Source organism: Larus michahellis, chromosome 7, assembly GCF_964199755.1.
Source record: "Larus michahellis chromosome 7, bLarMic1.1, whole genome shotgun sequence".
In the NCBI taxonomy this organism is placed as follows: Eukaryota; Metazoa; Chordata; class Aves; order Charadriiformes; family Laridae; genus Larus; species Larus michahellis.
This window is the reverse complement of record NC_133902.1, coordinates 30,203,717-30,230,620: the sequence shown is the minus strand read 5'-3', so window position 1 is coordinate 30,230,620 and position 26,904 is coordinate 30,203,717. Positions and strand designations below refer to the sequence as shown.

General features: G+C 38.6%; 1 protein-coding gene across 7 annotated transcripts in view; it reads left to right on the top strand.

Annotated features, from left to right (window-relative positions):
* PARD3B (par-3 family cell polarity regulator beta) overlaps nt 1–26,904 on the top strand; it is a 425,873-nt gene that overhangs the window by 95,597 nt on the left and 303,372 nt on the right. Inside the window, exon 1 of one of the 7 annotated variants that reach the window (XM_074593646.1) lies at nt 18,357–18,425. The exons of the other annotated variants lie outside the window; for them this stretch is intronic. Within the exon in view, the coding sequence (XP_074449747.1) occupies nt 18,396–18,425 (30 nt within the window). The 5' untranslated portion in view covers nt 18,357–18,395. Of the gene's footprint in view, nt 1–18,356; nt 18,426–26,904 lie in introns of those variants that run through there. 7 annotated transcript variants of the gene reach the window in all.

The window sequence follows — 26,904 nt, the reverse complement described above, 5'->3', positions numbered from 1 at the left end:
TTCAAAAGTTCTTTGTTAAATTAGCATAACTTGTTATTAATTCTGGGTAAAAACAAAGTCATCGATAGATTATTGTTGCATCAACTTCAACAGTACTGTGTCTATTCTAGACTCCATAGACTACATTAGAAAGTCAAAATTGAAGAGCCTAATTATTTCAATTGTGTTTTACCTATTCTTTGGATGCTGTGCCATCCTCCTCTTACCTTTTGTTGTGGTGGTGGGAGAATTATTTGGAAGAATTTCATCGAGACTTTTCTGTGGCAATCTTGCCCTTGTTGTCTTCTAAGAGTGCGCTTATTTTCCTGTAGTTCCAGTCTTATTTGTAATACTCTGTATGTTGAGAACTGGCTTTGGACGTATGTTGCCCTTTGCTGTGTCCCGCAGAACTTGAAAGTGGCAGGGTAGGTGACTGGTATGGGTGAAGGCATGCGTGCTCACTGCATGTTTCTTGTAAATGCTCTCCCCCCCCAGTTTATACAGTTTAATGGGAATAAAGCCATTCATGCGCAAGTGTTGCTTCTGTATAAATCTTGGCATGCAGACCGTTGTGGCTGTGTTTCTAGATGTTACCTTTTGCTTTCTGCAATATTGGCCTCAAGTAGAACATTTGACTGAAAACTTTCAGCTGCTGCTGCAAGACTTTACCCTGGTAACTGTTTCTACTTAGAGCTGCTGACAACTCATGAAAGCATTTGAAAAACATTTTGCTTACAGGAACAATTCTGCTGACATATTTTTCTTCCTATCTTTTTATTACTAGTAAAATTTGCATGAAAACAGGTCTCTATTTATTAAGAGTTCACAATCCTCAGTTTGACAGCGTAATTAGAGCGGCGTTCAACTTGCACAATGGAGCTAGAAGAAACTCACTTGATTTCCCTGTGAACCTGAAACTTCAGGCCCTGTTTAATGATCTTAAAACAAATTTGACTTAATCCATGCTTCGGACTGTAACTGAGGCAAGATACAAAACGAAGTGTGGCAGACAGTAGAAGGCTTTGTATGTGGAAGGCAAAACTGAGAAGACCTGTGTGAGAAAACCCTCCCTGCGTCTCCCCCGGCCTAATGGAAGATGTCAGGTTGTGCCCAGTTCTAGTCCTAATGACTCCGAACCTAATCATCTTCATGGCCCTAATTACGATGCTGTGGTAGGCTCAGATATTGGGCGAAGAATAAGCAGCAGGAGTAGATCAACTCTGAGCGAATGTCTTATTGTGTTCCAAGTGATTGGTATTAAAACTAAGGGGGAGGGAAGAAGCAGAAACACATTGCTAAAATACAATCTAGAGTAGCAGAATTTCTCTGTGTTTATTTATTGCGAATTCTTTGTGTGAGGCATGCAGCTACCTTGGCAGTGCAGTGTTTTCGTCATTGCTTCCTCCTCTACAGGCTGTTTTGCAGCACATCTGTCCAGTTGTTTGCCTGGGAATCAGCTGTGTGAGGCTGGGCTTGGGGCTTCATGGCAGACCCGTGACCCTTCCCATTTTATGAAACAGATATTTGATGGTGTGCAACTGGGTTTCATCAGCCCTTTACTGAAAGGACTTATGAATTCAGACATATATATTGTCTTCATCTGAACAGTTTCTCTGTTACTGCTCTTTTGAGGTCTGGGAGTATTCAGGAGTGTTTCTTACTCCTCTGGCCCAAATGAATAGCGGCTGGCTATAGTTTGTTTACTGCTGCAGCGATTTGGAAGCATTTATGTGTAAAATTAAGAACAGAGTTTAGTTTTTTAAATTAAAAGTTTCTGTTGATGTGTTTTAAGAAAGCAAGGGTAGCATTTATAGCTTCTGAATAATTTTCTGGATTTTCGTTATCTTCCTGTTTTTAACTTAAGCAGTAGTGAAACTGAACAGTTTTTTTTTTTTTGCTTAGAGGTTTTTTTTGAGAAGATGATTCAGATGGAGTAAGTCAAGTGCTTTGAAATTAGTAATAATACTTTTGCAACAGCACTAATGTATACTTCTAAAAAATAGTCATATTTTATTTTCTTGAATGGTATCAAGTATTCAGTACAGTAAACATGTTAAATATTTATGTCTCTGTCTATAGATGGTATGGTGGGGTTTTTTAAGCAATATTCTAGAATACCTTTCCTTTCCCCTCTTGCTGCATTTTCATTTAAAGAAGCAGCTTTTGTAACTTATACGGAACACCGGCTGTATTCGCTTTACAGCAAACGATCCAAGTGGAATCTGGTCCACCAAAGGAAGTCATTCACCATACGGATTGTTCCCTGCTTTCCCAGGACTTGCACAAGCTGCTGGCCAGAGGAGTTGTACTGGCCAGCAGCTCGCTTCTGCTCTTTCCTATATGGTCACTGTAGCCCTTTCCTAAATTACCTTCTTATGCAATGAGGTTTGCTGTCAGTTCTGATCAAGTGGCAGATGTGCTGGTCATCAGATCAGAGAGGGCTAAAATGTGTGTGCCATCAGTACAGAGCAACCCGTCCTGGCCATCTTGGTCAAGAAGGCTCTCTACTTGAAGAGACTAACCTGCATGCATGGTAGCTCTGACAGTAACTCCGTGAGAAAAAATGCCTATCTGTATAGGTGTTATCTTTATGAAAGTTGTTTGATCTACACATGGAGTAACCTGTTTCCATGCTGTTGTGGGCTGGTAGACTGTTCGTCCTCTGTGACGAGAGTACCAATGGTTAGAATTCACCTCTTTCTTGTTCATGGTGTCTCAAAAAAACGTGGACGTCAAAGTCGAGAAAATGCTGTATAAATGTTTATTTTATTACAAAGCATTTCTTTAGTTTGAAAGAAAAAAAAATCTTTGAAAAAAAAAATCTATTACAAAAAATTGTTAATTGATATTTCCAGGCACAGAAGAAGAAATTAAAGCTAGATCAGAGAGTGTTCAAAAGCAACGTTACGTTTACGTTTTCTGCTATTTGTATTAGTCCATTCTGGGTCAATGAAAAGAAATTTTCCTGGGCTAGTTTTTGGCATTATATATTAAGGTGGAGTATGCCTTCATTAAATAATAGACCTATAAATGAACTGGAATGCTTTTAACAGCTCTGTAATATCTAAAGTATGCCTCAGTTATAGATATAGTTTATATCTTGGTTTACTAGCTGTAAATGAGATTAATAGCGCTCTAGAAATAATGTTAGTTGCTTCTAGAGATGAAAGAGAATTCAAAAGATAATAACTACTTCAAGTTAAATTTCTTTGTACAGGAATACTACAGTAGACAGTGATTAACTGTGAAAGAATCTTACTGTAATAAAAATTTGCAGAGCTATAATGTTTACAACGACATTTTTAATTGCAAGGTTATCTCTGTGTGTCTTTCTCAAAAGTTCTGTAAGGATTGACCAGGCAAATGACTGTTACTCAGTGTCCTGCTGTTACCCTAAGGCACTCTTGGGGTGTTCTCAAATAGTGTGCTCTAATTGCCTCTTAGAAGTGAAGCGAGACCACTAGCCTCATTTCTCATTCAAGGTTGTTTTTGTCATACTATCTTGGATTCAATTCTTATTTGATAACCCTTAACAAAACTGTGCAGCACTACTTGAGTAGTGCTAGTGATTTGCTGGCAGTTCCGTTATTTCCTGTGGCAGTGGTGCCCATGGGTATTTAAAACAAACAAACAAAAACCGAGAAGAAAAAAGCAGTATTAAATGCCTATATGTCAGCTTCATCTCCCTGCAGCTCCATTTGTTTGATTAGTATTACGGTGGTGTGACAGGGCAATATATCAGAAGTAATCGATCTGATTAGTATGGAGATGATATAAACACAGATTGTATTGATGTTTAATAGTATGAGCACCCAGGTTCTGTAAACATAGATGTTGCGTAGGCTATGTGAAAGGTCTCTATAATGAAAACAGCAAATGCAGCAGATTTTTTTGAGCTGAGTTATTTTTCTGCCAAATTTCCCAGCAAGTTATGGATAGTTTGACTTTGCAGTGTTGGAGATGGTGGTCAGATGGGCCGGCACAAATTGTTTTAATTGTTTTCTGAAATACGCAATGTTTTCCCCAAGGCTGATATGAATCTTAGTTTCTGAGGCTGCCTTATGTTGAGTCGATTACAACATTGTGTTAAATATTGCAATATTATTAGACATGAAAACAAACACTTCTTGTAATTCTGTTTTTGATAATAAGGTTATCTATGTCTGTTGTTAAAATCTTGATCTCGGTGTAATTTGACCTGACGGAGAATTATTCCTTTTCTGTAACTTAACTTGAGAAGAGATGTAAATAAGTATCAGTAGAACGTGTGTTTTTGTCTGATGTTCAGGTGGACGGCTGGAAGGAGATTATCGTGATTGAGGGAGCAGAGTGCTGTATGGCAGTTATGTAAGGAACAAAGTGCTTGTGTCAACTTTCCCCCATTTCAGAAGTGATCATTGTGCTGCATCGGTTTCAGTGCAGGCCCTTTGATTGCTTAAGGTACGACTTGAGGAGATCTCCAGGGCGCAGACCTTGGGAGGGCTTGGGTGCTAGCACTCACCCGTGATGCTCCCTGCGCTGGGAGGGTTACAGGAGCGGAGCTGTGCCTGTGGGCAGGGTGAGCTGCTGCCGCAGTGCTGGACCTTCCTGGGATTGCTGGGCTGTGGGGCTCAGCACCATCCTGACTATTAGGTAGCCTTTTGGAGGAGGCACTTAATTTGGAAATAAAGACATTGCTCAAAGACAAAGATGCATCTTTAAAGCAAAACCCAATGTGTCAACCACTTGCTTTCTTGGTTCAAGTCTTTGTCACAACTAATGAAGTTCTGGCAGTGCCTTCATCCAGTGGTTTGCCTGCTCCCTGCCTGTGAGAGCAGTGCTGCTGCCAGCTCCCTGCCATCCACGTTCTGTGCGCTGGAAGGCTTGCTCTGCTGCATGCAGAGCTGGACCCTTCACAGCAATCGCCAAAAATGACTTCTGAAAGTAGCTCATTGTCTGCTGCATGGAGTCCAGTTTGCTTTATTCCTGGTACCACCAGCAAATAACTAACCCAAGGAAGTGATGTAGACTAAAACTTTGCTCTATAAATGCTACAATGAAGAGGAGGGGTAGGAGGAAGAGGCGGCAGGTCGCAAGCTGCAGAACCAGCCCTAGAATCTGGATGAGGTTTTCTAAATTGATGGTTATGTGGACGATGGAAAAATGTGATGGTTAAGTCCAACACTTCAGACCTTTGTGAATGTAAAATGGTTGCAAATTAAATAAGCTTGCCTTCTGATGACTGGTCTTTCTGTGTTCAAGGTCCAGAAGCGGAGCTTCTTAATTGTGAATTTCCCTCTTTTTATAGGCAAAGAAATGTGTTCTGTGGTAGAGCAAAAAGGAATAGCTGTTACACTTTTCAGTGCATTATTTTCAGACTGAATTTGCTTGTTTAATTTGATCAGCTGAACAGAAAAGCATTCTTCCCTGTCTGCTTGGTATAGTTCAGTTATACAAAACATGAAGTACTGTTGGGAATTTTCCTTTTTTAATATGAAACATTTTGGATCAGATCACAACCTAATTTGTGCCAGCCGTCTGGTATCAAATTCAATTTGTGAGGGAGGAGAAGAGTTTGATTTACCCACCTGCCTTAAGATCATGGAATATATTTCATAAAATATGGAAAAATATGCACTGCCTCGCACCTGTTTACACATGCAGTAGTAACTGCTGATTGTAGGTATTGCTGGGGATTAACAATGTGACAGTATTGAATTTTCAATTCCATAGCAAAAGTATGAAACAACGCGTGTGCATGCAAAGGAGTTTGTCATTCATATGAACAGAAAATATTTTACTTCTACAATATATACCCTAGTAGAAGAGTCTGTTCCTTCAATGACTGTTTCCTTTCTTTAGCCTTATGGAAGGAAGAATACATCTAAAGCTGGTCTGATTGGTCGTGTGCCCACATGGGGTTCCTGATATTGATTCAACTCGGCGCCGTATTCCTCAGATGCCTACTGCAGTTCTTACATGTTTTCTTGGGATCCTGTCTTACTAGAAAACTTTAGAAATCGGTATTTCCAATATCTAGTATTCATTTCAGTTACATTTGTGGCAGTTTCCTTTTTAAAATATTATTTATAACACATCAAAAAAAAGATTCAAAGGGGATTTTGAAAATCTAGATTGTGCTTCTGTTTTCTGCTTTCATTGTAGGCTGGAATCCAGGCTCAGCTTCCAAAATTGTTGCTTGTTTGCATTCAGATTCTCTAATCTCTGAACTCTTTGTGGTACTAGTAGCTACTGGAATGATGTCCTTGCTTTCTTTGGAAGTCAGGTCAGCTCATGTGACATGAACACCACCTGTTGAAATTTAAACATTTGTGTAAAGCTGTGGTCAGCAGGACTCTTCTCATATCGGTCTCTAGTAGTATTCTTCAAAAACAGTGGATTAGTGTTGGTTTTTGTAATGTCAAATGCTTGAAGGAGAGAGGACTACGTTTGTGATCTGTACGCTCAGCTCAGTATTCCTTAGTACATGAAATGCTGGTTGAGCAGCTTATGTCCCAATTCACTTATGATCCTGTCGCATTTTTGCAAGTGCCTTTTTCCTGGTTTCTCCACTTAAAACAACTTGTTAAAACTTAGCTGTATATTGTTCAGGAAGGCCACTACGTTATTAAAAGTGAACGTTTTGAAAAATCTGCCTTCAAGAATCCGTGCCATAACACTTAAGGTTTACAAAATGCTTTATTTAAAGAGGTGGTTACAATAGAGGAAGTAAAAATGAAACTGGAAAGGATTGTTGAAAAACTAAACGTTAAATTCAGTGAATGAGAAATAATTGCTTTTCATGTGGCTCATGAGTTCAGGTAAGTAAAAGTTGTCTTTTAAGTTTAAGAATATCCTAATATTTTTAAAGGAGTTCTCCCGTGCCATGCTGGACCATCTTGCAGTGGAAGTATCTTTGGCTGTGCTACAGTCACTCTCCAACACAGTCATGTTGGTTTTAGTGTTAGGAGTTGGAAGAAGAGACTTGTAGTGACCCTGCCCAGAAAGCCACGTAAGCGAGTGTTCAATGTCCTGAGTTGTCCCTGGACCGAAGAGATTTTGTGCATACATTCAAAGTTGAGCATGGGTTTAGATGCCCTGGCAGTGATAAGTAACTCCTGAGTCTGACTCCACGTTTTTTCACAGATCTTAGTAAATGGTTGTAAACCTGAGTGTGTGTCTGAGTGCGTTTCCAATTTAGTAATCCTTCTAGCATTTGGCTGGGTGTTAAGACTGCATCCGTGCTTCTTGCATACTTTTTTTTTTTTTCTGACTAAATGCTAGACTTGTGATGCTGGAAGTGTGTAATTGTTCAGCACTTACTTCCTCCTCCTTTCTTTAATTTGAGGATTTGTTTTGACAGCTAAAATTCTGGTAGTTTTCTGGTTTTCTGCTGCAGTAGAACCTACGAACAGATGTCGTAGCAGAATGTTTGTGTCCCCTTTTAAATAGTGAAAATTCAGTTTCTTCATTAACTCACAGTTTTCCTACCCAGATATTGTAAATTTTTTTAGATGATTGTGTATCGTCCCCTATGACAAATTTTGGTATTGTGGTTTAATGGCTTATTTAAAACTAAAATACTTAATGTATTTTTATTTGCCAAACAATTAATTTTGATATTAAAAAGATAGTTTTGATGAGTGATCTAATGCATATTTAGTGTGTGTCAGATTGATAGATTTTTCTTGAGTTGGTATGATTAGTCTTTGTTTTGTAGCAGATTTTTATCCTGTGTAAAGAACAAATGAAATACTCCATACTTGAAATACTGGGTGCACCTTGCTTGTCGTATGTCTGGCACAGTTTTTGTTGTCTGGGTAAGCTTCTAAACCAACATTTTCTTTGCGTGTTTTCTTTTAAGTAATTCTGCTTGACCCAATTCATGGGCTAAAATGAAAATTGAGCATGGGGTAGCTTTTCCGCAGATTTGCTGCAGGCTCTATTAACCAGTTTCTCATGCTGTCAGCTCTTTTCTCACTGAAACTTACACTGGTGTGCAAATTTATGATGTAAAATAAAGTTGAGAAGTTGTTTTTCCGGGGGTGAGTGTCAGTGGGATATCGTATTTTGTGGGAGCTAGTGTGGTGGTTCGGCTTTATTTAGTGCTCTAGGTTTTAAAAATCAAATTCTTAAAAGCTGTAGGTTAAAAAAAAAAAAATGGATTGTGATAAATCTTTATGGGCTGGCTTAAATGGTTTGTTGTGATTCCAGCTTACGGGGCCGGTGCTGGCAGGTTGTTTAATGAGCTCTCTTGCCGCTGCTGGGCTGTTGGCTGAGCGCTGCTGCTTGCCTGGGCTGCACAGATGCAAGGGCTCGGCTGGCGCGGGTGGGAGTTTTGGCTGCTTTCTGTCCTCTCCTCCCCGCTCACCTCGCTCTACGCTTCAGAGTGGAAAGGGGCGGTTGGGGAAGAGGGATTTGGGGAAGACAGTTTGTGATCTCGTGTGATCTTCCAAGAGGCTCATAAAGCATTAGGTGGATCTCATTGTTATTGGCAATAAAGGGCAGAGAAATCATTCTCAGTGCTGTAAGATAAATCCTAAAAACTGGGCTTTCGTTATTTTATTTGGCTTGGGTTGCTAGGTTGTTTTGGGGGTTTATTGTGGTTTGTTTGTTTTTGTTTTTTTTTTTTTTTAAAATCTGAGGCTAAACTTGCATCTTGTATTTAGTATGTGAACTGTTGTTATGAAAAGTTTTGGGTTTTATATACAAAGGTGCACTTCTTTAGTTTTTTAAGTTTCAGTGGAAGGCAACATAAACTATTTGGATTCTCTTTTGAAAAGTGGTGATTTTTTTTTTTAGGACCTTGCTAACTTTTTTTACAGAATTCTCACGGGCCACTAAAAAAAAAATCTCACCTCATTATTGCAGGTTCAATGTTTGTTTCTGTAGAAACAGCTGTTGACAGATTTTATTTTACTTTTTTTAAAAAACCTCTTCCTAATTTCTCAGATCTCCAGTGAGTTCTAAAAGAACAATTTCGTGAAACTCTTGAAATCAGTAACCTGTGACAGAACAGAAATGTGTAGCTTTACCTAAGCAGTGCAGCCTGGGAGTATGTTAATTGATTGAGATGTAGAATTATACTTGCTCAGAATATATGAGCAAAACTTCCTGAGATATTGAAGTGATTCATCTGCATTACAATACACGGAGTGTGTTTTTCAACAATTTTTAAGTGTCAGAAGGCTGTTAGAGAACCAGTGTGGTTTTTTTTATTTGACAATTTAATACATGTCAGGTATTTTGTGTGATTTCTTAGGTGCATCTCAGCTGTGTCCTTATTTTCAGTTTTAGATAGAGACTAACTGATGCTTTGACCAAATTTTTCTTTATAAACTGTAATAAAGCTTTCAAAGAGTATCTAGGTAGCTTTAAGGATTTCTACAATAGTGGTTCAATTTTTCTAAATAACCAGTATTATCCATTAGGACAATATATTTTTTATAAGACTTTATAGCTCATTGCAGTGAGTGCAATAAGAATTGCTGAAAACCAGCTTATCCAAAGTTTGCAGGTGCCTGTTGTCTTCTTGGGAGCAGCTGATGTACAGTTACGTTCACAAACTACTAGTTGTTCGTGAGTTGTTCGTGTTGGTATTTTGACTCCTGCAGTTGGAAAGTGTAAGTGATATAATATAGTCTGTCATTGACTTCAGCAGTAGCAAGTAAAGCAGGAAGCTGCTACCTGGGGAGAGGGAGAAAATCTCTTCAGGTGTCAACATCTGGCATATTGCACAGAGGAAATCCTGGGAGTTTTAAAGGATAGAAAGATGAACCTTGGGTCCTTTGTGGCCTCTGATTCCTGTATGGATCTTCATCTCTTCCTTGTTCTTCTCTTGGAGTTGAGAATGTTTAAGTAGAACTTGTTAAAGGACCGTTGTACAGGAACCTATGGCAGACAAAACCATGCAGGTGTGCTGAGAGTATTTTCCAACGTACGTTGTCTCTGGCATGTTGGTTATCATCAGTCTAAACCCCAGTATAAATTTAATCCATGTCTGATAGCTAGTGGCCAAGAGGATTTGACTTTTGGAGACACTTAGAAGCAGTGATGTTTGTTCTTGTGGGGAGAGCAGGGCCAGAAATGTGTAGTGGTTTCTCTGGGTTTTTATTTTTAAATAAGTATTCTAGATGTCTCTGTATTTAGCACTAGAAGTTGTTACTTAAATATGTTTTATGGCAGCTATATTTATATTAAGGATAACTTTTGATAGAGTTGTCCATCTAAAGGATTTTTAGTATCTGAATGTGTTTAGGAAATATTTCTGTATTCCGGATTTGTGAGGTGGAATTATTCTGAAGTTAATTTTTTTAGGTTATGTGTTGGATGATTATCATTATGAAGGTCCTTTGTGTCTGCTTCTGCATCTGCTCAGTTGTTCCACACAGGTAAAAAAAACAGTGAAGAATTTTGCTTTCTATAGAACAAGAGATTACTTAGGTTATTTTCTGAAAAACGCATTGAGTTTTTAATTGTTTTTAGCGTATTCAAATCTAATTTAAAAGCAGTTATGTTTGGCTTTTTCTGTATTTGTCTGATACTGCTTCTTTACCCTTCTGTGGAAGGCTGTTATTTTTGGTTGTCTTAATTGCCTCTCAAGAGACAGGACTTTTTTCTTCACTCCTAAGGAAACTCAGGGAAGGTGCCGTCCCATGGTACAGGGAGACTGGAAAGCACGAACATAGTCAATTAATAGCAAAGTTATGCTGTCGTTTGGATGCAAGCTGACAAAAGCAGAGAAATCAAAAGGTATTGCTGACACTCTGCTCACAGTTCTGTTTTGCCTTACTTATTTTGCATGCCTACTGTAATGGAGAGTGGTGCAACATCACTTGCTGTTTGAAGTTTAGATGTAACATGAAAAGCAGAGATAGAAAGCCTTAACTTAGAATTTCCTTGCTTTTTTTGTCAGCTAATGTTTCACCTTTAATGCTAAATATTTGTTTTGGCTGCCATTTTGTCTGTCAATTTGTATACATGTGCTTTCAATGAAAAATACTTTATGGCAGTCATTATTTAGCTAATACCTTAGTTTATATAAAGAAATGTTCGCAAACCAGACGAGATAAACAATTTCTTTGTCATTAATTTTGTATTAGTGCATTTTTTAAAAGAACTGTCAGGTTGCCTTTCTTCAGGAAAACAAATTGTAAATTCTTTTGCTGGAAGCGCATAAGAATTTTTAGGCATTTGCGTTGAAGGCAAAATGATTAATCTATGCAGGTCATCCTTGATACCATAACGCTAGAGGTAGGAAGTAAATAAATTGGGGAAAATGGGGGAAAAAAATGGGAAGTTTAGTAGTCATGGAAGACTTAGGTATTAAATAAGCACCTTCTTGCTGAGTGTTTTTGTCGTTTTTCTTACTGCACTGGGCCAGCTGCAGTTCTTGCTGCTGGTGTGGGAGTGAGGAGCAGGGAATAAAGGGAATTACTCCAGCTATGGCAAAAGGCAAGAGACCATTTGGGGCAAGCGTACTGATACCAGTTTTTTTATTTATTTACTTATTTTCTTGCTCACCTCATCTTGCCTCTCAGTTTGAAACAACACAGTTATACATGAGCTTCCTTTAGGCTCGCTAATTTGGGCAATAAGTTTGGTGAAGGTGCAGCAGCAGCGGTGGGACCTGGCACACTTTGTGTGGAGGCTCACAGTCCTTGTTTGCCCAGGGCAGGCTGTTGGTCCCTGCCATTCCTGGTCCCTTGTGACCACTACCTGAGCTGGCTGGGTTAGAGGAGAATGAGCATACTTGCCTCTGCCACAGCCCCATCTTCCTTTGCAGTGTGGGTCTGCCCTCAATGCCCCCATGAGAAAGACGCGAATACTTTTGTAATTTTTCCTCTGGGATGTTTTTTATAAATTAATGATCTGTTTGCTGCCCCAGAATTCAGCTGTTATCAGATAACAAAGGAGGTACCTTAAGTGTGATTTCTGACAAAAAGACAGTATGGCACAGTGTTCGTACCCCACTGAGACCCCGTAACATCTTTAACTTCTAGGGTACAAGGCATTTATTAGCCTCCAAACTTGCCTTGAAGCTTGAATGGTTTTGTTCTTTTAATCAACAAGGATTATCCTGAGTTATGGTTTCAGATACACATGTAGTCTCCCTGCTTTTCTGTTCCCATGCCTTATCAATGGCATCTATATAATATCATTGCGACTTGAGGTGCTGAAGAAATGTGAGGGAAGACAGTGGGTGCTGCCGGTGATGGGTAAGGATGGGGTAAGTAGTGGCTTGTAAGGTGAATATGGAGAAATTTATTTTTGTGTTGGCCCTGAGATATAAAGTTAAAACTGTCTGGTGCCCTGGTGGTACCATTAGTCCTTTTTGCCCTTCAAGGGCTTCAAATGCATTTGGAGCTCAAGCCCATGTGCACTTGGATGAGTGTTTGTGGCACTCGGATGCTGTACTTGTCCTCTTATGGCATCAGTGAGCAGCACTTCCATCAGCTCTGCTTCACTTCCTGGGCGAGCAGCAAGGGACCGGTCTGCTCTCCAGAAAGTCACCTGCCAACATGCTTTTACTTCTCTTCACGTACACAAGAGAGGCTTTGTGTGGGAATGGACTATGCACTGGGCTGTGCTGCACTGTTACCGTGAATTGCACTGATCTTTTTGCTAGGGTGGTGTTGGTAGCACTGTGCAAAGCTGTAACTCCTGGCAGTTTTTATCATGTTTGATGTAGAGGTTAAGACAATTCCCCAAATTTAATTGAAAAGGCCAAATACTGCACTACCTGGGTCCTAGTCTGTACCTAGTTGGACTTCCTTTGAAATTTTCGGGTTTATGAAGTTTTGAGATTTAAGTATTTTGAAATATTTAAATACTTGCTGCAGTTACTTGAACTTGCAGATTAGGAATGAAAATAAATTACCTGGACTGCAATTCAGTACTTGTTTGCAGCTGAGCTTAAAATAAATGCCTGTCTTGAAATTTGAAAAAAGGATAAAGAGCTCATACCAGTTTTATAACGAGTGAAATGTACCAGGCAAGCAGGGAGAGAGTGAAATAGATTAAAGGGGTAGAAGGAGAAAGGAAGTAAAGAACAGTTAATTCAACTCTTATCCTGGCTGTTCTGAAGTGCTTGTTCCAACATTACCATATCGTCAACGATTGCTCCTTGTCTCAGCCCTGTGGGCTAAAGTTACTCTCTTGCAATAATACAGCTGAAAAGATAATAGGAAAATGTTTTACAAAAATATATTTTAATTGAGCCGCAAATGCACAAACAAGATCTTGCAGCTGGTCATGCTTTGTATCCTGACTGATTGTGAAATTCTCAGTGACAGTGGGGCTGTGCAGTTATCTGGTCTCTACCTTCTTGCAATCGTAGCTATAGGTGTTTTAAGAAAAGGCATTTTCTTAACATATCTATTCAGTTAGGTGTTTTGTTTTCTTTAGCTGTGTATTTTAAAAGCAACAAAACAGGAAAAACTCTGCTCCAAGGTAGGGTACAACAAGTTTGATCACAAGCTGTGAGTTGTAATACAACATAGCTGTAATACATGAGCTGTAATGCAACATTTCCTTAGTGTAGCAGGTAGTGTCAAAATGAAAAGGTATTTATGCTGAAGAGTGTACTTCTGACGTGCTTTAAAAGGACAGTTAAGTGGTATGAAGTAGCTTGTCATGAACAGGCGCTATCTTATATGGCGATTTAGCCAGGCACCAAGTATTTCCTGTAGCTTTCATGTCACACAGTTCCATCAGGCTCTTTTTTTTTTTCTTCTTCTCCTTACTCTGATTATACTCTGAGTTCACGTAGGCCGTGTAAACTTGTATTTGTGCAGGTTTTGTATTACTTAAGGCTTGAAATTGGCTGAAAACTTGGAATTAGATGTTGAGACTTTTGATGTAGAGGTCATTTAATAATTATGTTTTTTTTCTTCTGGTTGTGTTGCTACTGATGCATATTGTGCAGCCTTTTAAATTGCTTCTCTCGAAGCTTTGTAAAAGTCAGATATGAAGGAATTAAAAATTCATTTGAGGTTATGGTTGTGAATTTGACCGATTAAAGGTTGAGTGGTTGGTTCATAAATGTTGTTCAGTAGCCTGACCTGTGGCTTCCCCAGGGTCGCTTATGCCCTCTTCTGGGCATCGACTGTTGGTATCATAAAGTACATGAAGGTTGACTTCAATCAAAAGGTTGAGTGAAATTCAATGATGGAAAAGCAAAGCAGGCCGAAAATTGACAGACAACCTGAAGTACTGGCTAATGCTAAAACCGTACTATTTGCACTTTCTTATTGTTTTTTTTTTTAAAAAAAGTAGTGTAAAACACATTATTTCCAGATGATCATGTAGCAAATATTCCACTATAGGAAGCTGGAGGATTGGGGCTTTTGTTCTGAAGATGCAGGACACTGGGAAAATAAATTCATATGCTTTATTTCAATAACATGTAATTTTTCACTAGGCCTCTAAATATGAACAAGTGGGAGCTGAATTGCGCCACTAGTACTGCTTACCGATCTTCCTCTTAGGTGTTTAAGCAATGGCCGTCTTTGTTTTGGTTATCTTCCTGCATAGCCAGCAAGAAGCCCAGATTTGGAGGGCTGGCTCCACAAGCATAAGGGTTGCATGTTTTAGTTTAGATGGGGGAAGAAAACCAGAATCTTGCAGAAATTCACAAGTAAACCCCAGCTGGCCCTCCAACACTTATAATCTGTGGATTTGCAACAGAAGGTGTTAGAACAGTGGTATATGTGCATTGAATTGCATATATAGGATTGGATACAAAGTACTTAATTTGTAGACCAATATGAAAATATTTTAGTTAATGTATATTAAAAAACTCCTACTGGTTAGAGGCATGTGGCAAAGGTACAAAATTCAAAATCTTCAGGGCTAACAGTTTTCTGAAAATAGGTTTATTGCAATTGCTCCTCCACAGTGAACTGAAAATTTTCTGTTCTAAAGTATCTCACAGATTTCAAAATAGCCCTGTAAAAACTGCTCATTTTTTTTAAACTCTATGTAGGTTAGGATGTAAACAGCGACACTAGTGCCAGTGAGGAGGCTGACAGAACTGGTGCTGTGGCACAGGCCTGGCTCTCTGCTGGTGTGTCTGAGGTAGGGGTGAGATTTTCCTTCTTCACTGTTTCTTCCACCACTCCACATACATTCTGATAAAAATAAAATAAAATTGTCGTGTAGATTGAACTACACTGGAGAGGGAGATGGTGTATTTGGGCAAACCATCAGTCCTAGTCTTAAATGAGATGGGCTCTGACACAAAACGGTATCTGCCACAGACTTCTTGCATGCTCGTCAGCAAGATGCCTCGTCTCTCCCAGTCTGTCACTCCGGTGTAAGCTGGATGTGTAGTAAATGGTGGGAGAAAACTGCTAGTGACTGGCATGTCTTTTTATGCTGGCTTTTTTGGAGTAGGCATCAACTTTTAACCTATTTCTGGGGCACAATGGCCTTTTCATCTCCTGGAGTCCTTTTTTAGGCCGCTGTAGAGTAAATGCCTGGCAAGTGGCAGGGTTTTGGACCTCTTTTCACTGGGTTTTGGAACAATCTTTCTAGTATTTAGGACTATGTATCAACTGGCTGTACCCTAAACACTTTATGGCCAAGGTATGTATCTAAGGATAAATAGGATTTTAATAGATCTGCAGTGATCAGTCAAAATGTGAAATACCAGAAGGTGAAAATCCAGCCTCTGTGCTGCTGCTGGCAGTTGTCCTTGCTGCTGTTCACGGATATTTACATTTTCATGGTGGTGTTCCATACTGTTCTGTTTAGATATGGATAGTTCGTTCTTTCATTACAGGAAGTTCATAATTTCCTGGTCTGAACTCACCTACTGACAATTGCCAGAAATGGTGGTCGTTGAAATATTCCTCTGAAAGGGCAGTATTTCTCTGATCTCCTTAATATAACAATGATCTCAATTGAGAAAATTACTGTAGCCATATTGCTGTTGAGGTGTTAGCTGCTGGGTCTACCTGGTGATCCAGGGAGAGCACCTTGGAAAACACTGGAGACTGAGCTGCAGGGTGATGCAGAGCTTATTTTCCCTGAAAAGGATTTCCAAGGCAGAGGGCTGTTAATGGCCACACAGGGCAGCTGTTACACAAGCATCTCCTCCTTCTGGAGCCTGCTCTTCTCCCAGGGGCTGGTGCTTTGAATTTACTTCCACTTCCCTCCCTTGTAGCTCTTTCTGCTATCCTTTTGATAGACGTATTAATAGCATCTCTTGCATGTAAAAAATTCATTTTGTTTTATACGGCTTCTGAGTGTTTGATCTCAACCTTCCTGTTGTTTTAACGTTGTGTCTCTAGTAAACACAGTAACCACTGCTATAATGCATCCTTGCATTAGTCACCCCTATCAAAGGCTGGATCCAGTGTGATTTAATGTAAGAAATTATTCTGTTAGATTAAATGCAAAAATCTGTTTTTTCTTTTCCCCCTCTTTTGTTTCTTTTTCTTCCCTCCCACTGTGCATTGTATAGGCTTTTTATTTACTCTGCTAGATTGACAAGATTATAAATGAGAGCTGCGTGTGGAAGCCTCTAATTTTTCATAAGTAAATGAATTAATTTATCATAGCTGTTGTGCTTTATTGCTGTCTCCATGCCAGACTGGCCAGCTTCTTTATTCCCCCTTTTACCTTCTAAATACTGAATCCATGTCATTGTGTTTGACAGCTTTCTGATTCTCCTGTCAGATGCAATTTGGTGCTAATCGCATTTTCTTTGCTTAGTGTCAATGATACAGGCCATGCATAATATTCCTGTATGTCCACTTATTTACTTGAAACACAGCTGAAATGTCTTGGGCATTAATCTGATGGAGCTACTACATTGAAATGCAAAAATGATGCTTGAGTAGTAAGATAATGCGGTGTGGCAGATGTGCAGTAGATAACATTGAGGCTAAACTACTGATCTTTACCAAGCTCTGATGCATTTTATTTGTTGGTTTTGCATACCTTTTAATAAAAAAAAGATTGTAATCTGTTCTGGTTCATTAGAATGGTGTCATTTATAGTTTAGTTCCTTCTCTGTCGTCAAAATATAGGAAAGTACTTATATCCCGTCCTCCCCCCACTTTAAAATACAGGCTATATATTTTTTAAAGTTGTGGGATGCATTTTATATATGCCTACTTTTAATGTGAGTACTCTTGTCTTTCAGTTACTTGTGGCTTGTAATTTTTTAACAACTTGGGCTTTCTTTCATACATCTCTGCCGATTTCGAAGCTGCTGTTAGATGAGTCCTGAATATTTAAAATTTCTCTAAGTTCCAGTAGTCTCTGTTACTGAAAGCTAGAGCATACTGTAGCTGTTCATCTCTTAATTCCTATAAAGTTTCATTTGCAACACTTTTGCCTAAACTGTGTTGAAACGAGATTTTGTAGTATGTGTTTTTTCCAGTTACCGGTTAATGCTTTTTTTATGTGTTTTGAAATCCTTCTCTTACAACAAAGAAAACTGAATGTTTCTAGAGGATGTGAAGACCTTGAAACTTAAATCCCTATAGTGCATATCAAGAATTTCGTCATGCGTTTTTGTTAGTATTTGCCTACTGAATTATGCATTTCCTTTTGGTTTCTGCATCTTTTTGTCTACTCTGAAACACTATCTTCTCTTCCACTACTTTATAGAAACAGTGATGATGGCTTGCGAAAGACCTAACTACTTTAGAGGCTGCTGAAATATATTCCCTCTTTGTAAGAGTGTGCTTAAGTGGGAGACTTGGGAAAGGATGTAATGTTGGTCTGTCATAAAACAGATGAACTTTGAGAAACATATATTTTTATGAAAAAAATCAGAATGTTGTATGCTTGTCAGCCACGGACAATTAAGGATGTTTTTTTTTTTTCTAACACCACGTTCTACATATGAGCCTTGCAGCTGAGTGTTTTTATTTTAGAGTATGTACCAGTGTCAGGAGTGAGAGCTTCTGCAGTGTGAATCAGCACTTCTGAACTTCCCATCTCTTGGTATGGGATTTCTGTTCCCACACAAGCAAAGAAATCCCAAGCTGGAAGCATGCTTTATGGAGAGCACATCAATTCTGCGTAATGATATTTGCATGTCTCTGTAGACATGACTATATGTGCTCCCAATAAAACGTTTCAGCAAGTAATAAAAGTGCAAGTAATTACATGGTGAGGTTTCTAACGATGTTATTTCTTATAACAGTGCAGTTCTGTGTATTCCTTGAGAGCTCAGGGTTCTTGAAAACTGAAGGTTCACCTGAAGCCCTGAATAAAGACTTTGAATTTCAAATGCCTTTCTATTTTGTGTGGAATCTGCTTGCTTGCACTTGAAACAGGCTGGATGGTGGAGCTGAAGTTCTTTTTCCTTTTTAAAAGGAAAATTTCTTACTGCTCTTTGCAGCAGGGGTGCTTCCATTGACCCGCGGGGCTGCTGTGGCCTGTTCAGTAGCGCACGGAGCAGGACCTTCTGTTCTGAGATGTTTCCTTGGGTTTGTGGGCAGTCATGGGTAAGTGATTTGACATAGCGCATCACTTCTCCTGTGTGTAAAATTAAGATCAAGATTTTGTAAAGCACTTGAACTGTCGATGAAAAATGTTGGTAAGGAAAAAAGATAATTGCATGGTTGTAGTGCTAACCTGGGACTTGAGGAAAAGTAGGCTTAACTTTAGGTTTGTCGTGGATAACCTGTACTATCTTGGATAATTCAGCTTCATTGAGCATTTATGTCCATTTATGAAGTAGGAATGATAGTTCTGCCATACTTTGCAGGTGTTCCTTAAAGATATATATTCATATACACATACATATATACACAGAGAGAGTACACTTTTTGTACTTGGTTATTTTTGTGGTCTTCCATTGTCAGTGTAATAGTGTGCTGCTAGCAACAAATACACGTAATGAAACCAATGCAGTTTGTCTGCTGGAGATGTATCATTTAGGTACTTTACTTAAAATTAAGGAATTGGAGTGTAGCTGTTCTGTATTTTTTTGTTTGTGGAAATAGAAAATCTTTAATGACATCAATATGTCATCCACTAAGAATATGGAGAAGACCTTCATATTGTCTTACACTGTTTGTAGTAGATATACTTTTTTTTTTAAAAAAGAAGTGTTGAATTAAAATGTAATCAAATGCTTTGTAATTCCTGTTTGCTAGCAGAGGTGCTATTTTTTAGTTCATGTTTCTTTTTAGGATACTTAAATAGTATTTGTACATGCTCCAAATTTCATAGATTATCAGTTTACCTTGTTGTTAAAGGCATCCGAATCTATATAATGGTAGTGGAGCTAGAACTAGGATTTTGTGGTACCTTAAAATCAGTTTACCTCGTGATTATAGGGCAATCCATAGTGCTACATAATACATTTGAGTTCTTTAATGTTTTTTACTTATATTTTGGTTTTGTTTTGGAAGATATTGAAAGGGTTCCAAAGTAAGATTGAAGTGAGTGTATTCAACCCTTAGCCTCTGTGCTGAGACTCCCTGTGGTGATGATTAATTGGTAATGTGAACATCTGTGAGGGAATAGTGGAAGTGCCAAACTTTTCAGAAGGGCTATTACTGGTCGGTAGGCTTCATGTTCATAAGATGTAGAAGAAAGTATCTGTGATGTAGATAAATCTCCCTCCATTAGTGCCTTAGATGATGTAACTTGTGTTTAACAGTATCTGAGGGAATATTAGTTGAGTGACTTACTGAATATTGTGAGCCTATGATCTGGTTGGATGATCTTAGGGCAATTCTAATGATGTTTTGGGTGATCTTGTTTTGGGGGAGATCTTATTGACTAATCAAGTTGGCCAACATGTGTCCAAGATGAGGCAATGTAATGGTAGATTCCTGCGGGGAGTGGGAATATGACTACAACAGTGATGTGCTGTGAATTTACTTTATTTCTGTTTACGTAGTGCTGACTTAAGAATCTTGGACTTGTGAATTTGTCAGAGAGAATGAAAGTCGTGTTGAAAGTCATGTGTTTAGCACACAGGATCTACCTTTCATTCTCCCATTCGCTAGGAATAAAGTCACTTCTAGGGTGGAAAAATGCTGTTTGTATGCTTGTAACTAAAGTGTAGCTGTTTGCTTGATATCCTCCCTCCTGTGTGAAATGACGGGTTACTTTGACTGTTCCCACTGACAGGATCACATACATCGTACGCAACAGAGAAGTGTGTAAAGGAGTTTTCACAATACAAGATACACCTGGGCAGGTAGTTGAGAATGTTCCAAGTGCCTGCTTGAGATGGGAAGAAGTTCTTTACAATGAGGGTGGTGAAACACTGGAACAGGTGCCCAGAGAGGTGGTGGAGGCCCCATCCCTGGAGACATTCAAGGCCAGGCTTGATGAGGCTCTGAGCAACCTGATCTAGTTGAAGATGTCCCTGCTTACTGCAGGGAGATTGGACTAGATGATCTTTAAAGGTCCCTTCCAACCCAACACATTCTATGATTCTGTGGTTCTGTGGGATCTTCCATCTGCTGGTGGACTCATGCCTGGCACCTGCCACCTTGGTGCAGTTGAAACTGCAATATGCTCCTTGTACGCAAAAATACTGTTTTTTCTTCTTCCCACCCAAAATTCCATATTATGACTTTAAAAGACCTTAAAGGAAACCACAAAGAGACTTGCTAAAAATGACTGTTTTTCAAAGCTTGCTGAAGATACTGAGTTGGGGGTAGACCCTGTCAAGGCTGTCTTTCAGTGACCTGTACTTATATACCTGGTATGAAATTAAAGTTGAAATAACGAGTGTTTGCTGCTCTTAGATACAGAAACTTTCAAAAAGGGTTAGGTGCATAATCACATCAGCAGTTGTTGCCTCTTCTGTTCACTATTAATGCAGCTGCTAATGGATTTGTTCTTTTTTTTTTTTTTTTTACAAAACATCAGTTAATGTGAGAATTAATATCTGATAATGGGGACCAAGAAATCTTTGACTGTTAATGGTATTATGTGTGCTCTCTCTACCCCTTTATATTTGCATTCTAATAGGATTGGAATATTTTAATGGCATAAAAAAAAACTTGGGTAAAGAGATTGGGTGTGGATAGACCCTCAGTGATGCACTTTTGGATGAAAAACTTCAGTCACCAACTGATTTCACTGTCACCATAACAACTGTGTTGATTGCAGAAGGGAAAATTTGTTTTTGTATTTAGTGGGCTTATGTCCTGAGATCCTGTTTCCTAACTGGAGAGCGAACTGACTGAAGTCTTAAGTGATTCAAAAGTAAACAAAAAATTTATTTAAAGTAATGGGATTTGAATTAAATGTATTTCTACATTTATTTAAAAGAATCATTGATTTTCAGTGATTGATCACAACTAAAATGTTGATGTGCAATTAAATGTCTTTACATTAAATTTAACACTTATGAAGAGGGAAGTGCATTATATGCATATTTATGCAATGATACTTAACATACATTTATTCAGAGTCTCAATTTTTACATTTAGCTTAGGAAATGCTGAGTGACAGTTCTTATTTAGTAGAATATTAATTTCTTCTTCATGGCTTGTATCAACCTAGTTTTAGTAATTGAAGTTCAATTAAAGCTGCAGACAACTAAAATGAATTTTAGTTAAGAAAAAATGGGAAACATTCTGGATGTGTATTGGGAAGAGTTCTGCATTTAAAGCTGGTATATTGAACAGAAGCAGTTTGCAGATGATGCGTGATAGACTATGTGTCTGATAGAGTAGATGAGACCAGGAGGAGTCTTTCAGGGTCTTGGAGCCTAACGGTGCTCAGCTCTTGCATTTAGTTTTTATTCGGAGGCTGGAAGAAAGTAAGACCAGTAAGCTCCCCTGCTTTTCAGTTCTCAGCTGATTTTTCATTTTGAATAAACTTATTGTTGAGTTGAATTGCCGAGATAAACTACTCTTTGCCAAGAAGTGGCAGCTACGGCTGTCAGGATCTCATCATTTTATCTCTTCAGGAAGCTCTAGCTCCATGTGGTTAGCTCGAGGCTTTCCCCTCTTCGATAGTTTGAGTTTCCTTAAAATGTTTCACAGGAACATGCTACTTGTGAGCAATCCTGTGGAGGGTAGGAATTGGCTGTGGAATCCTGCTACTTTTTTTAGTCTAATTTACATTACCTTACAGATGATACAGCAGCCTACCGCTCTCCATGCTGCCGAGTTGTGGTTGAACAGTGGATCAGAAATGACTAGTATAAATGGTTATAATCCTGGTGGAGTTGGGTGACAAGTTCAAAGACTAAGAGCTCTGCAGGGTCAACAGAAGCGGTAGAGTTTCTTGGATACAGTCTGAAAGCAGGGAAGGAGAGAAATAGGTAGCAGAAGCCTTCTGGTAATTATTGCGATGACTTTGGACTAGAGCCCAGGGAAGACGGTGGAGCTGCCTTTCTTGCCTCTTCCCTGTACTAAAGCCTTGAAGGTCAAGAGGCCAAGGATTAATTAGTTATTAGTAGACTACTGACATAGAAGAAGGATCACCAGACTGGAAGCAGAGCTCTGCAAACCTCATTTTGATTTAAAAACCATGTATTTTTCCCAGGTAACCTAAACAGTATCTACAGGAGAAGGCAAAGAGTAAAATCAGGTTTTTACCACAAACCTGGCCAGAACTGCTGTTTAGACTGCATACCCCTTGTCACATATTTTATAACGTCTTTGTGTTTGACTTGTGTTAGGCTAACTTATTTAAAATTAATTCTAAGTTCAAATGCAACTGTGAGGAAAAAACCCCAGGCTTTTATCCACCCACAATGATCAATTACTTCTGTTTTGATATTGTGCAATAGATATTTGGCAGATTCTCCTCTGCGTCTTAATATTTCTGAACAGTAGATGAACTTCTGTTATTTTCTGTTCCTCAGCTTTTCTGAAATCCCTGAATCTCTCTGCAGGGAATACCTGAAGGGTGCACTTCTGGGCACCGACCTTTGGGGGAGGCTGCTGGAAATGCCATTCTGGTGTGGTGTCAGTGCTCGGCTCGGAGCTCCCAGTAACAGCGACCAAACTGAGCCTGGCCTTTGCGTGCCAGTCTGCAGCTTCAGACTGTGTGGTGCCCCAATTTAACTTTTAGATTAAAGTTAAAACTTGGAGAGAAGAGAGAAAGGAGTGACATTTTTGCCTCTTAAACATCTTTCTCTTCAATTTGTGTCAAAGTGGATAGTGGACATCTTTGCGTTTGCTAGCTGTGGCTCCCATTCATTGCTGCAAAGAGTGTGATGTGTGTTCTTTTGCTTTTATGTGGTGGGGCGTTGTTTTTTTATATTATTATTTATTTTTAAAAGTAGTTTAGGCACCCAGATCTTTAAATCAGGAGTGAAGTTATTTTAGGTCTTTCTGAAGGCCAGTGTCAAGCTCTGCAGTGTGTGTGCCTGCTGAATTACTAATAGAAAGATATTTAACTTACACTGGATAGGAACTCCTGAGAATTGATTTCAGCGAAGTGTGAAAAAACACTCGTGGTCTCTTGGAGAGAAAATAAGTTGACTGGAGGGTAAGGATTCAAGGCAGCTTGAATATATTTGTTACATTGTCTGGAATTTTTCATTGTGGATTTTTCTTTTCCTTGGGTTTTGTGAAGCCTAGGAAGCCTCAAAGAGTGTGCTGTTACAGAGTTGTGGCTTACCTGGAGGGGACTAACGCTGGGTGTGGTGTAGCAACAGAAGAATGGAAAGCTGTACGCTTGGAGCAACTGAATGTCACTCTCATATTAGTTTTTGGTTTTGTTTTTGTGGTGGTTTTTTATTTTTTTAATGGAAGAAAAAAAGTGTTAAAAAAATCTGACATAAATGTAGACAAATATCTTCCATAAATGTAGACAAAGAACTGAATCAGTGTTGCTAGCATTTTCTACTGACTTGAACGTTCATATTTTTTTAAACCATTAGAATAATGTCAGGTAACAAGGTGATGCGGCAGTGAGGAAGGGAAATGTAATTCTACTGTGAATCCATTTGAGTACTAGTAGTGAAGCTGGGAAAACATGAATTCCCTTTTACGGGATCTGGTGAGACCTCGGCACATGTAGATCAAGGAATAGCCGTGTTTTTTTCTGGAGGAGGCTAAAGTACTTGGCTAGTTATGTGGCTGCAGTTTTGATGACTCCTCATGATATTCAAGATATTTGAAGATTCCCGAGAACTGAAACATTTTGGGAGAATTTTCTATTAGCTGAAAATATTTCACTCCTCTCCCATCGCATTTTTTTATGGAGTAGTTTAGCTTACTTTTGAAAGTGGAGCCTGGTATATCATTCACTTTGAGTTGTTTTTTTTTTTATTAAAAATGCTTTGCTTTATGAATAGGCCCCTTTATCATTTGTAATGAGGAGTGGAAAATGGATGAACAAGCTTCTCTCTGAAAAATCACATTTGAAATTTCTGAGTAATGATCTGAATGGTCTGAAGTCATTTATTCCCAAGACATATCACTGTTTTGCAGAATATTTGAACTACTGTAATCAAAATTAAACTATGCCCTAAGCATGAAGATTTTTTTTTCCCAAAAAAGAAAGCTTCAGATCACATTAAAACAATGTTTCAGAGTTAATTGAATTCAGCTTCTTGGTTAAATATATTATGTAGTGTTTTTTATGATCTAATAAAAAGTTTAATTAGTGTAGGTAAGGAACCATGTTTACTATTTTGCAGTATATGCAATACAACAAAAAAGTTTCCATTTCTTTCAATGCTTTTCTTACAGAATATAGTCTCCTTAAGAAATGTTAAGATAATTTTAATCATTTTTTCAGAGGTCAGACTTGCAGTCCACATTATTATAACTAAATGTTCCAAAACTCTGTATCAAGTAGATGTTCAACACTATACTTAATAGGGCATTGAAATGCAGCCTTGGAAATGAGGATCGTGTCAAAATCCATCTAACAAGCAATTATAATATCACTTAGAGAAAATGTAGTTTGGTTTTATTTTTTGGATCCTATACTGTTGTAGAAGGACAAGAACATTCCTAGTGTTATAATTTTTTGAATGGTTGTTATTTTTTCTTGTGTATTTGGTTTTATTAGGATGTGTTCATATTTGAGTAACAAGTACCAATGCATGGGCAGTCGAAAGGTACATATGTGAGGTCTTGTTTGCTTACAAACACATTTGTGTCCAAGGGATGCATAACATACGTGTATACATACACAGCTGCTACTAACTTTGCAAATGCCATTTTCTCAGTTGTATTCTGATTCTAATTCAGTTAGAAAACCTTAAAATAGTATGTTTAATTTTACTGTGGATCTTGAATGTGATGTCAACATCTAATTCGTTTACTAAGAAATTAAGAAACTTAACTCTGAAGTTATGCTGTGGGCAGCTAATGCTTGGGTAAAAAATGACTGAAATTTATAACATGTAGATAATTCTTTTAAGGAGTATAATGAGCAAGGCAGCAGTAGGATGTCTGCTGTGAACTGATTGCTGAAATGAGTAATTGTCACTGAAGGGTTTTTTGTTATTGCCAGAGCTGTGACTATCTCTGGAAATTTTACTTTTAGTTTCATTGTTTTCATAGTGATGGTGCATTAAGATGTCAAGTCAAAATATTTTTTTTCTAGCCCTTCTGTTCTGGTAGTTCATTTGGGAACGTATATTTCTGGAACTGCAGTGTTTGGAACCACCACACTTCTTCTGAAGTTTCTGGATGTTTCACAATTTTTTGTGTTACTGATCTTCTGAGAGAGCATAACTTTATAGGTTTCTTCTTTAGTTGTTGTAGACTTCTTAAACTGGTTTGCCTTTAAAAAAAAAAAAGAAAACACAGTTCTTGTGTGAGTGACAATGACTGACTTTGTAGTCTTCTATTAATGAGTATGATAAAACAAACAGTGTGAATTAGCCAATTACTAAATACATTCTGAGGATTTTGGTGACATTCCTGTTGCAGTTTTGTTAAACTTCTCTCCCCTCTTCTGTTATTCTCTGTCTCAAATTTTATGCATAAAAGGATCGTGACACTTAGGAGCTTTCTTTAGGGATGTGGTAGCTTGAGGTCAAGGTCAGCTGACTTCTGCTGAAGCAGATAGGGTCAGGACTCTTCTGCAAATGAGGTCACTCCATGAAAGGCAAAGGGTGTTTATTTTCTATTTTTTCAAAGGGGTATGTATGCGTTATTATAATGCACTAGAAACCCCCTAAGACTACTGTTTATTGACAGAAATAACAACAAGCTAGTAGAGACTGATAGCCTTAGTTTATCATTAGGGGCAGACCTTTCCTCATCAAGGTGACAACCAGTTTTGTAAGCTTACTTTTGCCTTTTCTAGAGCCTGGCATATAAACTGTCAGAGACAGGGCAAATAATGCAGTCTCACTAAGCTAGGCATCAGTAAGAATAGGACTCTTGGCAGTTGTAAATACTGAAATGCTTTTCTGCACAGGCAGAAACACAGTGTGAGAATTGTATGACGTATGGCAACATCCCAAGATTTATCAAGCTTGTCTGTACTAATGAAAGTTGTTGTGTGTGTTATGCTGTACAGATGGTTTTACACTTTCTGATGGGTTTTACAATTCAAGTATTTTTTTGTGCTGCCTTTTATTTTTTTTTGTTACTTCTGAAATTCCATTCCCCTGCCCCATAATGTCCTCTAAAAAGATCAAAGCCATTTAAAAATCGAATAAACAGCTAATTCATATGCTGTCTTTGAGTATTTCTGGCCAAAGCAAAAACTTACTTGGCACATGATGCGTACTGTCAGATTAGTGAGGGGGGGGGGGGGGAAGAGTGACTGGGTAGAATTTGATCTCTGTTTTTCTTAGCTTTACAGCTAAGAAGGCTAAATGCACATTCAAGTGGTTAGCAGGAGTGTAGCCATCAAGTCAAGGGAAGTGATTCCTCCCTTCTCTCTGGCACTTGTGAGGCCACAGCTAGACTATTGTGTCCAGTTTTGGTCTCCTTTAGGCAAGACAGACATTGACATACTTAGAGCAAGCTCAGCACAGGGTCACCAACATGATCAGGGACTGAACACATGACATGGGGGGAGATGTTG